This window comes from Pygoscelis adeliae, unplaced genomic scaffold, assembly GCF_000699105.1.
Source record: "Pygoscelis adeliae isolate BGI_AS28 unplaced genomic scaffold, ASM69910v1 Scaffold92, whole genome shotgun sequence".
NCBI classification, from domain to species: domain Eukaryota; kingdom Metazoa; phylum Chordata; class Aves; order Sphenisciformes; family Spheniscidae; genus Pygoscelis; species Pygoscelis adeliae.
In genome coordinates, this window is record NW_008824306.1 from 2,704,719 (window position 1) to 2,718,916 (window position 14,198).

General features: G+C 36.4%; 1 protein-coding gene across 1 annotated transcript in view; it reads left to right on the top strand.

Moving 5' to 3' along the window:
- The window catches only part of RPGR (retinitis pigmentosa GTPase regulator), a 47,312-nt gene that overhangs the window by 17,710 nt on the left and 15,404 nt on the right, over positions 1–14,198 (top strand). The window contains exons 7-8 of the mRNA XM_009318911.1: positions 1,349–1,498; positions 9,572–9,730. Coding sequence (XP_009317186.1) covers positions 1,349–1,498; positions 9,572–9,730 — 309 coding nt within the window. The remainder of the gene's footprint in view (positions 1–1,348; positions 1,499–9,571; positions 9,731–14,198) is intronic.

Below are 14,198 nucleotides of genomic sequence, written 5' to 3' on the forward strand. Positions count from 1 at the left end.
CCGATTGCCCATTTCAACACAATCTGGTAAGGGGTGGCAGTCTCATTAACTTCCTACAATTTTTGTGAAAGTCGACCTTTTCCAAGAGCGATAGCCTGCAACGGGAGCTCAACCTGTACTAGTTTTGTAGGAATCCTTACAAAGGAGAGACAGTATGAATACCCTCAAAATTGGAAAAAATCTTCAGTTCATTTCCAGGGAAGCCAGCTACAAAACATGAATCTTCTGAAAACTAAGTTCCTCTAATTCCACTTCTTACTGCAGCTGTTTTGGTCCACAGGTACAGGCTACACCGCTGTGTCATTACTAATTCTGAGAGAGGCCTAACCTATGACCTATTTCTCTGATGGCAAAATTATACAATTGCGACATGTTGAAGTCCACACAGTTACAATACTTTCAGCCATTGGATGAGTGGTCCTTTATTACCCTATAATGTAATTTCTCAAGTTTTGCTATAAAGCAGCTGTTTCTGTACATGTTTAGGATAAGTTATTGAGGCTGTCATTTCAGAATGTGACAGAGAGCGTGAGAGTGTGTGAGAGAGATGCTCATTTGGTTTGTATTTTTTTGTGACAATTGTTAACATGCTCCTGAGATTTGTAAGTCAACTTTGAATGATTTTAGTTCCCAACAGCATCTCAGTAGCACTGTAGATGGTACGTTTTTTTTATTCACAACTTATTTCCCACCAATAAGAAATATGCAGAGGGAAGACCTCATCTGTTCTGGAAAAATCTAGAGATTTTTCATGTTGTTCGCTACCTTTTTTTGGTTTTTACTGCTGCCATTGGTCTTTGTGTCAACAGAGGCTGGTCTTAATAAACCTGGAACAGCTTTTGTGATAGTTTAAGGAAAACAAAATGAAGCAATATAATCACCTGTGAAGAGAACTGAAAGATAAGGCAAGAATAAGTGGGATGTGTGCCAAAGTTGGGACAAAGAATAAGTTTGGAAGAATGAGAAAGTGGTGACTTGCTACTAGAAATAAGAAGATGCTTTAAATTCACCGTAATATTTTCATACTGACCTCTGGCAACTGAATTGTCTTACATGCTCAATCTTCCTCTTTTTGAAGGAATGTTTTTACATAGTACTTTTCCTGTTGCTATTTATGGTCTAACATCAGTTGATGACTAAGTGTTCTCTGTCACTTTTGAAAAGCTTAAGGGATACCCTCTTACTTCAGACTTTTTTGTTGCATTGTGCTAAATACCATTTTACGTCCCTGAGATCATGACATTTAGTAGTATCATACACAAAGTTTATGAAATGCTCTTAAATGGGTAGATTAACTTTTTATTAGTTTTGGTTTTAAATCTGTTAACTGTCTGTGTCTTCATTTTAGAGGATGGGCAGCTTTTTATGTGGGGTGACAATTCGGAAGGTCAAATTGGCTTGGCTGATGAAGCCTGTGTCAATGTCCCTTGTCAAGTGGATGTTGGAAAACCTGTTTCCTCTGTATCCTGTGGATATTATCACTCTGCCTTGATAACAGGTAAGAGAATGGGAATAGCGGTTAGTGGAGACAAGTCAGTGGTTCTCAAATTGTTGTCTTTGTAAAGGTAGCTAATGAGGCATTCATTACTTTTGAAATGAGATATGCCACAGTTGTTAAAAACTGCCATGTGGCAGAAAGTCATCTATGTAATTTCGTGTCACATTGGGAGATTTTACCAGAGACAGGTTCTCTAAAATGTGGTCCTAACTGAATTAGTTAGGAAACTTATATGTAATCTGCTATATAATTGTATAGTATCATTGAATTAACAATACTGTGAGAAAAAACGGCAGTTATTTTTCTGCATTTGCACATTGTTGTGCAAAAGTATATTAGAAGGAATGACTATCTTGCCACACTTTATGTTCATGAAGGTTATGACAAATGTTGTGGATTAATATTATGGTTTCAATAATTCAACTTTTCTTGAGATTATTCATTTTTTGCTGATGATCAAATAATCACCTTCATCTTCTCTAGAAATATAAATATTGAATAGACTTACTATGTTTTGAGGAAAAATTAATCTCATTTGCTAGCAGTGCAATATTGTTGTCAAAGTTTGATGTTATGTCTTAAATTTTAAGTTTTGAAGACAGTTAAACAGGCAGTATATGATATGAGGAGAAGCATACCCTACAGTGAGCCGGTGTCTGATCTCCAAACCAACCCACCTCTCTGTTGCTTTCCACCTCTCTCTTCCTACCTCTGTTGGTTTCCAAAGCGATGATGCCACTCATTTTTTAATAATGCCAATATGGGTGAATTTATCAGTCAGTACTGATGGTATTATATATGAGCAGCCACGAATTCCTCTCAGCCATATAGATTTACTTTATTAAGCTTTACAGTTCAGTCCCCTCAGAGTAATTAAAGATTTGAAAGGTTCAATAGTTTTGATTGGAAAGCTTTTAATGGGTACGCAGGAACTATTCCATCAGATACTTTTCTCAGGTTACTTGATAAATGTTACTTTTTCACATACAATATCTATATAGCTCTCTGAGAATATGCTGTTAACAGAATGAGAGCTTCCTATGGTGGACAAATACTAATTAGGTGTTATGCTGGGAGTGTGCAACTTTTATTACAGATGCTTTATTACAGTAAATGAATGAAGTGCCTCTGACTGATCAGGAGCTCAGCACCTGTTAGGAAATCTACAGCTTCCTGAACTCAAAGTAAACGGCAGGGGGGAAGATCCTTACTTCAAGGATATAGTAAGAAAGTGTGTATTTCTACCTTCTAGCCGAGAGCTGAAGCTCTGACAAGACTGCAGTGGGATGCGACAAAAGCTCTCATTAGAAAAAGGGTTGAGGACAAGCATCTAAGAGCAAGGAGAGAACAGTGTGTGCCAGGTGCTATAAGGAAGTGGAAACTTTTAATGGAGGGGGATGGGAAAAAAGTATTAGGATAGCAGCTGGGTAGGAGAAATGGAGCCTCTTAAAATATTAATAAGAAGATGAACTGGTTATCGCCTGTGAAAATGGGGAGTTGTTGAACCCGTTACTGTTTAAACAGGCCTGGGTGCGAGATGGAAAATCTTAATTTTCAGCCTTAGTATCTGCAAGTCCTGCACAAACTGGGCTTCAATCTATCTCGCTGAAACTACTGACATGTGGATGGCCTCTTTTGTGGTGAAAGGAGAAATCTTTTTTTATTATTTTCCTTTGGGCCCTTGCTGACGGTTTTATTTCACTGATACTTTAACTACCATAGCATTTTAGTGTTGGGCATCGAGGTACTTTTACTGAATTGATCTTCTGTTGCAGTAGTGCCATTGTGTATCCAGACAGTGTTTAAAAGCAAAGCTTATGCATTTAATCTAAGTGTACCATAGCCACACATTATTTTAGCTATAAAGGTAGCTATTAAATTATGAATTTGGAAGTTCTGCAGGCTGAGTCCATTTGAGTACAAATGTAGTTACCTTATTTTTCTTACAGCCTAGTTAGGAAGGAAGTCAAGGCACTATGCTGTTAAAAGATTTTGCTTAAAAAAAAGTGATTCTTTTAGTAGTATTAGGATGCTTTTTTCAAGTATGGAAAACATTTGCCTGTAGGACTTGCTAGACTGGCTCAGAACAGTGGTTCACATCCTCAGTATAGTGCCTCTGAGGGATGGTAGAACATAGCAAACTAGATAATTATGGAGTATTTGGAATATTCATATTATGGGGACTGGGTTTTTTCCCCCCAAATTGCCAGTTAGTCATTGAATTATGCCTTGAAGTATGTTTAAAAGTTTGCATAGCACAGGGAGTTTTCCACGTATTTTTATTGTATGGTTTTATCTTGTATACTAGAATTTAGAGTGATTAGTGTTATTTTTAATATATACTTTTGGAGGAAATATCTGGAAAAGAAAGTGGTTCTGTATTTCCAGAAATGAAATTTGAACAATTCAGGTGAGTGTATAATCTGTATTAATTCCCTCAACATCAATAAAGTATACCAGAGGAACTTTTTTGTATTGTGGTTGCTGTTACTATGGAAGAAATGGCAGAAACACTGTTAATAGAAAGCTTTCAATACCTGTAACTTACCAGTTATTAGAATACTATAGAATTACTACATTCTGACTTTTTAAACATGACTTGTACATAAAAAAGCATCAAATAATATACTGTCTTTAATAATAAAACATAGTTGCAGGATGTAGGACTTGGGACATGTTGCCGGGCTGAACCGATGAGCATGGCACCATGTGGTTCCCTTTCTTAATACATTTACATTTGACATAAGCTGTGTGCTGGCTAAGCAAACTGTTAGGATCACAGGCATATCCGGGTTAAAACTAAAAGGTGGTTAATGAGGATACTAGAATACGTAGTGTGGTCACAGAGTGCCCTCTCCAGGGCAGGATGTTCATTAATAAGAGACTATTGAGAAAAAAAGTAGGGATTCCAGCTTTTTTTTTTTTTTTAAACTGAAGTCGTTATTTCTTTGAAACAGCTGGTTTTATAAATGGTGTTTTAGTAGGCATTTGTCTTTAAGGTGTTTAACTACTATAAAGTCAAGTGCAATGTCAATGAAAAGTAGAGTGGAATCCTGACACAAACCTTTAGTAGACAAAAGCATGTTTTATGGAAATTGTACGGCATTCAGTCATCTGAATTTGTACTTCAGTTCTACAACCCTCCCCCCACCCCCAAAGCTTCTCAAATCTAGTATTTCCAAAAAGATGATTTGTCACCTTTCTTACTTTTGCTTTTTAGAATGCCTTCTTTGCAGACGTTAATTCAACTCCTAAACATGTCAGTCACCCGTTTTCTACCATGTACACGTGGGCCCCACTGATGCCAAAAGTAGATGTAGAATAGAAGAACAGAATATATCCTGAATTATTTTTAATAAAAAACACTTCTGAAATTTAGAGTAGGCGCAAGCGCAGGCAATGGCTAGCTCATTTCCAGATGCAAATTAGGAAGCTGGTCTGGTTACTCACTTCATGTTTGAAAGATGATTGTTTGCTCCCTTTTCCTCTCACTTTGCATCTTCAAAGAGTTCCACTTAAAAGAAGTTTTTAGTTTATAGTTTCTAGTCCTCTTTAGGACTTTTTCCCAGTATCTGTTTCCTTTCCTTTCTTTTTGCAGACTTGGGACGTTAGGTCCCCATATTAGAGGTACGTCTCAAACAAAGGAACAGAGAAAGAAAGAGCTGAAAGAGTATAGCAACGATTTTGAGTCCATATACAGATCTTTACTTGACTAGTCTTTGACCACGCTCACTCAAGAGGGAACAATTTTTCAGACAGCATTAAGCTTGGCAAGCATATATAGCTCCTTTGTCCACTGGAGGAGATGGAGAGCAGGAAAAGCCAATGTATCTAACCACTACTTTGGTGTCTACAGTGGAATTACATTCATGGAGCCAGAAAGGAATTGAATATATTAGACCTCTTCTGGTGTTCCTCCTTCCTGAACTGTTACTATAAGCAAGGTCAAGATAGAGAGCTTTGCGGGTTCCTTGAATTCCTTTTTTTAATGTACTTTGTCATTATTTTTAAGGACCAGTTTTAAAGATCATCCATTCCACAAACACTTCCATGCTCAGAATTTCAGTGTTTGAGGTGGTCTCAACCAATTTGGTCTTGAATAAATACTTCTTTTTTTTTTCTTCATTTATTTAAGGGATCATAGAGTGATCCAATTCTTTTGTCTACTGTCCTCATTTGCCACCAGCCAGGTCTCATATCTTCTCTCATCTGCAGTATGTGCATTTGCCTTTGAGGGGCAAAGACAGTTTTCCATTCGCTTGCCCATTTCCTAGACATGCTCCTGTGACCTAAAGTTTAGTGATATGGAAAATGTGCCACACTAGGGAAAGTTCAACACGTGAGAATGTGACTCATGTGAGAGGAGAAAATGAAATATCCATGTTCCATTGTGAACAGAACGTCCTTAAAATGCTGATGTACTGCACGCATACTGTACTCAAAATTTATCTGGGTGTGACTGGATGCTTTTTATGCTTGATAGCTATTCTTCATAGTTTTTAGACTACTGTTTGCCTTAAAGGGATGCGTAATGTATTCAAAAGTTGCTTTAATAAATGGGTTTATCTTTGTTGGCTGGATTATTAAGTTGAAAAAATGTAATAAACTTGATTAGTTTGGGAAGTCAGTGGAAGCTTGGCCATTTGAATCTCTAATCTTATTAATTAGATTGTGATTGAATTAATATTTGCAGTGCAGTAGTGTTTAAAAAGAAGTGCTGGTCTCTTCAAAGAGAACTGCGTAAGTAGTTAACTCCCAAGTGCTTTGGGGGGGTTTATCAGCTTGTTTCTAGAAATATATGGCAGATCCAAGAGTATTAAAACAATACTTACCTTCCAAAAAACACAGGGTTCTTTTTGTTGTTGGGTTTTTTCTTTCTTTTTCACTTAGAATCCCTAATAAAATGTCTTTTTTGTCAGTGAAATGTTTTGGTTACAGAAAGCCTCACATTGCAGTTGATTTTTTTGTTGTTAATTGGACTGCTTTATATTGTTGTTAATTGGACAGCTAATAATTCTGCTTTAGAATACAAAATTGATGCTGCTGCAAATAACTGCAAAGTATCAGCCTGTTCGGAGTATTTCTGCACGTAGGTATAAGAATAAAGATCAGAATTAAAACAGAAAATCAGACTGGATGGAGAAGCCTAAACACAGTCCAAAGTTTAGAAATTAAATGAAATATACTTTTCTGCAGCTGAGATCATTTGCTGTTTCTTAAAAAACACACAGATTGAAATGACTGCAAAACACCTCTTAGAAAAGAAGTGTAGAAGAATGCAACAAAAGCATTTCTGCACAGATGCATGCAGGTAAATGAAGTGTTATAATATTATTGGTGTAGTTTGTGTGTGTAGGAAAGAAAATGTCAGAATGGTAGAAAAAATAAGGACAGCTGGGAGGATGGGGTTACACCTCTGATGGTGATAGTTGGGAAATACAGCTATTATCCCATTTCATTGTCTTGCTGAGGAGAATGTATCTCTGTGAATAGATTGTGGGTGGCTACTCTTAATAGCGTGAGCCCTGTGAAACCCTGCAGGAAGCTTGACATTGAGTGAGATTGTATTATTGTCATTCCCTGATTGCCTCTCTGTGCAGTCAGAGCGTTCGGTAAAGATAGTAAGTCCAGTTGCTAGCCTTAGTGGCCCAGGAGCACGGTACTTGAAGAATCTGTGCCATTGTGAGAGGCAGAAGTGATCTTGGAAAATATAGAAACTGTATAAAATAGTCTGGGGTTTCTTTGACTAAGGCAGAGTCTAAATTTCTTAGGTCTTGTAAGCTTTACAAATAAATATTGCGCCATCAAAGTTAGGTTCTAAATCTTTGGTGGAGGTGCTGGGTGGCAACTTTTTGTTGAGGCTTAGGACCCATTTTCCATTTAAGGCAGGAATTTGGCTTTTATGAAAAAAAGTCCTTTTTACAGTTTTTGCTCTTTGAGTATGTCATACATTTTTTTCAGATTGTTTAAGTTAATTGATAATTTTATGCATTTAAATTAATTTGAAGCTGAGGTATCTTAAAAAATGCGTAATCTCTTTTTTTTTTCCTGACTGAACTTTACGATAAAATAAGAGACATACTTCAGATTCTCCCTCTAACTAAAATTCATTGAAAACCTATCCTCAGACTTCCTTTGAAGAAAACAGATCATAATTTAGACCTTTTATTTTTGCTTATTGTGCACTGTCAATACCAAAGGTAACACACATCACCAATCAGCGTGACTGCTCCAGAACTGCTTCCTCTGAGAGGATGGGAGGAGAAGCACTGCTTTATTAGACGACATAGTAGTTTAAGGGTTTTCGGAATGAATCAAAGCTCTTCTGACGGAGGGTCCTGGCAAAAGCAGCCTGCGCTGCTCTGTTCTATGCACCCACTGGTGTAGTCACTCTTTAGCACAAAGTAATCAAGAATCAAGTGCCACAAAGGAAAAAAATTGTATATCGCGCTTCAGCTTTCAAACTTTCTTTGAGCTCATCTGTTTTCATTGTCTGTGGGGAAAGACCAGCATTTCTAAGATTAACCCAACTTTCATGTTGGCAAGGAATTCATAGCTTTTGAATAAGAATCTCTCAGATACTTGTGCATCATGCAGTAGCAATGCCTCTAAATGCTGTAGAAGTCAATTTGTGAACGCTAAATGTATCCCTCTGAAAGTAAAAGTACATTTTGTATTGAAGTACAAATCTGCACATTTCCAAAAATATTGTAGATGGGTGTGCTTCTGATGACTGAGCTTTAATAATGGAGTATACTTCTGGGGTTTGTTATTATGTTGATTATGTCACTGTAGCGATCGCTTCGACTTTCCTTTAGCAGGCAGCTCCTACACTGGTTTAAATATTTCTTTATCTTGGACTAGCTCCATGCGAAAGTTTTGTTTATTCTCGTGCTTTGTTATATCCAACTGGGATTAAAACCCAAACTTTTTCTTACATAATAGTGTATGGTGATTTTTTTGGTAAGTAATTTCAAATTCAGACTGCGGGCCACAATTTGCTATGAGAACACTACTCCACAGATAATCTTTTTCAGGAGTGGGGAACGCTCGGCTATTAACTTGAAGCTTTCCTGGCAGTAAGGAAGCATTTTCTACCTAAACCTCACTCTGACCTATTAGAACAGTTGGAGGCCCCTTAGCACGGAAAATCAGAAATGTAGATGTAGATAAATTGTAAAAAAAAGATGTAGATAAATGTAAAAGATGTAGATAAATGTAGATAAATTGTAAATGAAGCAACGGAAAGTACATTTTACATGTTCCATTTTTAACTATGGTAGAAGGTTATATAGAATGCTGTCTTGAATGGTAATTCAGACTTACATAGCAGTGAAAAAACAAAGGGAGTGATTGGAAAAGATAAAACAAAGGAAACCTAAAAGTAAAATGAAATTACCCAAATTTGGGATTGAACAGTTTTTTAACTGGATTCTTAAAAAGTCTGGGTGAATGAGAAGGGTCGTCTTGTATGATTATGTGGCAGATCAGAAAGTTACGGTAAGAGATCCGTAAAGACCTCTCAGTATTTTTTTGAACTTAATTCTGGTGGAGTTACTGCTATGAAACCACTGCTGTATCCCTGTTGTTGGATATACAGCTCTTTTCTTGCTGTCCAGACCACACAGTTTCATCTCACTCTGCTTTTTTATTTTTTTCTCTGTATCTTGCAAGAAGAAAGTGTGGATTTTCCATCAAAACTCCATGCAAAACGATTTTCTGTTTTAATTGAGATTCTTACAAGCAACTTCAGCTGACATAAATACTAATTACAGAGGGAATTATAACCTCTCAGAAGCAGGATGTATATGGTTTTGTTTTTCCCTTGGCTAGATTCCTTGCAGGCTAAATATTGCGGTTCCCGTCTTGGAGGGGGCTAAAATTTAGCCCCGTCTTGTCCCATCAAAGCAGACTGCTTTGCCAACTGTTTGGACATTATACAAATATGTTCAATTATCTTGTAATGTTCGTATACTTTTCTGTCTTACTGATTTGTGTCTGCAGCAGTCTTGACAACCCATCCTTGCTTCTGAGTGCATGCTGGACATCCTGCTCCCTTCTGTATTTTCACAGGAGATGGTGAGCTCTATACTTTTGGAGAACCTGAGAATGGGAAACTGGGATTATTGCCCGAACAGCTGAAGAACAATAGAGTCCCACAGCCTGTACTGGGAATTATGGAAAAGGTTAATAAGGTTGCTTGTGGTGGAGAACACACAGTGGTGCTGACAGGTATGCAATTTAACTGGCTTTTTTTTTACAGCCCTATAACTTAATCAGTAAATTCCATTTATTTTAAAGAATTTACATCCCACTGAAATGTGAGATGCTGTAGTGATCCTAACTGGAAGACCATTGTACATCAAGGAGGTAGAAATCCTTGTAACAGTTAACCTAGGTGGCTTAGGTCTGTGCTGTGCGTATAGTTTGACGTTCAGGCCTGTGCTGCGGATATCCTTTTGCTGCAGGATAAACTTCACCAGCTAATTGTAACAGAGGAGCTTACAGGCAGCTTCTACTTGGTACCAGTGGTTACACCACCTGCATGTCCTTGCCTTTATCTAAAACTTCAGCAGCAAGTTCCCATGTGAATGCCCTTTTTATTTGACAGTATAAATGATGAATAGAGTTGTTTTGCTTATAAGAAAATCCTATAAGAGCTCAAATGACCAAAATGGGGTAACTTTCCACGGGTGGGATCTGTGTGGCATGCTATGCCTGGCTTGGAGGCGTGTTCAATTCCACACAGCTCAGGATTCCCAGCATCTAAAGGGACATGAGATTATTGATACTATCTTCTTTTTCTTTATAGTCTTAGCTCCAATAAATAGCATTTTAAGAGATACTTTACAGAGTCTGAGTGCCTTTCTTTCTGGAATTGTAACAAGCCAGTACCTCCTAGTGCAACATGGATGATTGATGTTTCTTTCCTCTGAGGAGCTTGAAAGTGGTATTGGTATAAGAGGGAAAATTTTAGAGGAAAGCTTCCATTCTGTAGTAAATTTAAAGGACCCTGAATATTTAGGAAGGCATTTAGGAAGTCACTTTTCAAGTAGCTGTCTGTTAATAGTAATGGAGATGCACAATCTACTGGATGCCTAAATGGATTAAATATCTCTTGTTGTGATACAGAATTTGCCTGTGACTTTGAGCAGAATCTTTAGCATACATATAAAACTAGTACCTTGGATATAGATATTCAACATATCGTACAAGTTAAAAAAACCAGCAAATACAACCATTACATATTAGCTCACAGGGTTGTATGTACAGTACTTGGAAGATGAAATATGGTTTATATTACTATACTGTCAAATAGTTGTGTGCCAATGGTAAATTAGCTTTTCAAAGAGATACATGCAAAGCATTGCTAGCTATTTATTTCCACAAGTTCTACCCTGAACTATAGTAGCATAGAAGCAGAAAAGGGGAGTTTGACTTTGCCCACAGATGATTTAAAAAATATCAGCTTTGGCTTGTAATGAATTCCACAGCTGTATAATATGCCCGTAATTAATCTCCTACCAAAATGCAAAAACTATAAAAACAAGTAGGATGTATAGATATCAGTCCTTAAATCTGTGTTTTGAAAATGCTAAGGTCATCTCTTGTCAATCTGGTGGAGTGCCTTCAAAGTTATGTAACCAAAATTTCTAAAATATAAATTGAAAATCTGACTGAAATTGTAAGTAATATGACGTGGTATTGTACTGCAAGCCACTGGAGACAGTAAAGGTGGAAGTGATGTGCTGGGAAAGGTTATGTGTAATGATGAGTCAAGCTGCAAGATTCTGGGTAGGTTAAAACTCCTTTGGGAAAACTATGAAGAGGAAATAACAGTAGCTAATCCAGGAAATAATGCAAACATTTGTCTACATTTCAATGCCTTTGTCTCTCTTCTTCCACCAATATACAGTCTTACCCTGGCAGTATTCTATGTCATAAAATAAATTTCTTTACATGAAATCAGATTATCATTATTAGGAAAAAAATTACCATAAATTTGGGGCCAGCAAATGTCTAAATCATAGTATTATTTTATGGGTTATAAAGTGAAGTTCTGCAGAAAGAATTTTGTTATCATTATTATTTTTTTAGCCATAAATCTGAAGCCAACCAATAGATATTTTGTTTTAATGGTATTTCATGTGATAAAATTTCATTATAACAAATGACTGTTACAGACATTTAGTAGGAAGATGTAGACCTGGATGATGTCAGCATTATAGTGAAATCTATACAAGAGCTAGAACAAAGAGGCAAAATATAAATGCCAAAAAACAAATAGAGTGAAGAAAAGACCATAGTAAGTCAGTGTCTTAGTATGTAAGATTTACTTGCCTCTGGGAGTAGATTTTGTAGTAGAAGGCAAATAAGAAATTCAGTGCTGGCTTAGCTGGCAGTTGATGACCAAAGTGTTGAGTGCCAGAAGATCCAGTTGAGTCAAGAGAAGAGGAAAACAATATCCTCCAACAAAATACATTTGCCTAAAGATTCATAGTTGTTGTGATAAGAGTGAAAGGTCAGATAGATCTTTTTTAATGTGATTCAGCTATTATTAAATAGGCTACAGCTATGAACTTCTGCGTAAGACACTTTGAACAAGAGAGTAGAGGATAATGGAAATACTGTCTCAAGTGAAAGATAATTCGTCAGGCGTGTTGACATACAGAAATTTTTCTGACTCAAAATTTGGGGAAAAAAATGGGAAAAGAGATAGATTTGGACACTGTAATCATTTAAAAAGTGAGTGTAGCATACATGCATTATAGGCTTTGCACCAGAAACTTAACTTGAAATCAGTACTGAAGTTTATATTGCATCTTGAGATGAAGTGGCATGACCACAAATTGAGAATTCTTATGAGGGATATATCTTTAAAGAGGAGCAGAAACATTTATACCTCTCTTAAGCTCATTTTCCTAAATTAAGAAAGTAGTACAATTTTGAAGAAATTCTGCATTTCATGTATCATCTTCCGTGAAAATGGGTGCTGCTTGGCTTTACTAGCACAATATATATTGATGCGGTTTTCATCTTTCCAGGGTCTTTCCAGTTTTTCAGGGTGTGTCATTTCAGTCTTAAAAAGTAAGAAGTGAGTGTCTGACTATTGTATATTCCCCTGTTTCATGTATCTCATTTAACATAGCAATAGGATAGGAAAAAATGTCATATGGAAAAACTGTTGCACATCTTGGCTCATTTCTTTTCATCAGTTCTACTTAGGGTTTATCAAATTAGAAGAAAGTATGATCCAGTTATCTTACTGAGTACGAGGCAAGTTTCTTCCTGACTCTCGTACATAATTAGTCTATTCCAACGCACTTCATTTGATTTCTTTTTTATGACTGTCTTATCTATTCTATTGGCAGTAAGAAGCACTGTTATCTGGGTTATTAAATCAAACTACTGTTCAGAATCTCTCCAGCAAGTGTCAGAGTAAATAGTAGAAAGTATATATTAAAATAATTCATTTTTTGCTCTGAAACTCCAAAACGGGAAACTCAATTTTTTTCTCAGAAAACAAAAAATTAAACTGTTGAGAGCAATGATTTGGAAAAAATCTTTTTAAAGATACAAGTTTTAGAAATGTTGAATATGGTATTGGAAACCATCTTCTTTACAAGTTTTATTGTTACTTCTGCCTTTAATATTTGCAGTTTTTCTAGAGCAGTTAAAAATTCTACCATGCAAAGCTTTTTCTCACTGTAGCAATACAAACCTATTCATTTCATGACAGTCTATCAGCCAGTTCAAGAAGATCGTATCCTCATCCCAAATGATTTCTCTCAGAGACTAAAAAAACCGCATCCACTACCCACAATGCTTGCAAATGCTTCCTAGTGAAAATGAAAGCTGTTGGTATCGTCACTTTCAAAAGAACTATGAGAGAGCAGCAATCCCAATTTGCGTACTTTTTCAATAAAGCTTTTAAAAAAGTAGAATAACAATAACTTGGGAATCTAGAAATCAGAGGAGAAACAGATGATTGGGAGTGGCCTTAATATCTTCCATTTTTTCAGATGATGACAGATCCTCTGGGAATAATCCTCTCTATAAAAGGATATATTACCTCCTTTTATTCTCTGAAGGGAGGAAAAGCGAAGATATCTCTTCAAAGGAAGAAATGAAGCACTCCTTCAAGAATAGATCGTTGGACATAACAATACAGCACATTAGTGCGTTAGTATGAAAAATGTTGGATTTTCCATCTTCTGTCTCAAGGTCTTTTAAAAAGAAAAGAAAGTCAAGATACCCTTTTGACAGAGAATGAAAAGGATGAAAAAGCTCTACCTTTTCTTGACAGAACTGACTGTTGAAACTATATAGGATTATCTAGATTTTTCAAACCATTCTTCAGTCTGTATAATATTTATATTGAAATCCCCAAATCCAATTACTAGCTCTTGTAAAACTGAGTATTGTGTCGACAGCTGATTTTTACAGTAACATTTTTTAGCATAAGCTGTTTAAAAATAAAGCTATTGTAAGAGTGAATAGCCCATTGGCATAATAGTAGTAGTAGTAGTAGTAGTAATAATAATAATAATAATAATTTGGGGGGGAAGTGAATCTATGTGGAGAGATCATAGAATCATAGAATCATTAAGGTTGGAAAAGACCTCTAAGATCATCGAGTCCAACCATCAACCCAACAACACCATGCCCACTAAACCATGTCCCTAAGCGCCTCATCTAC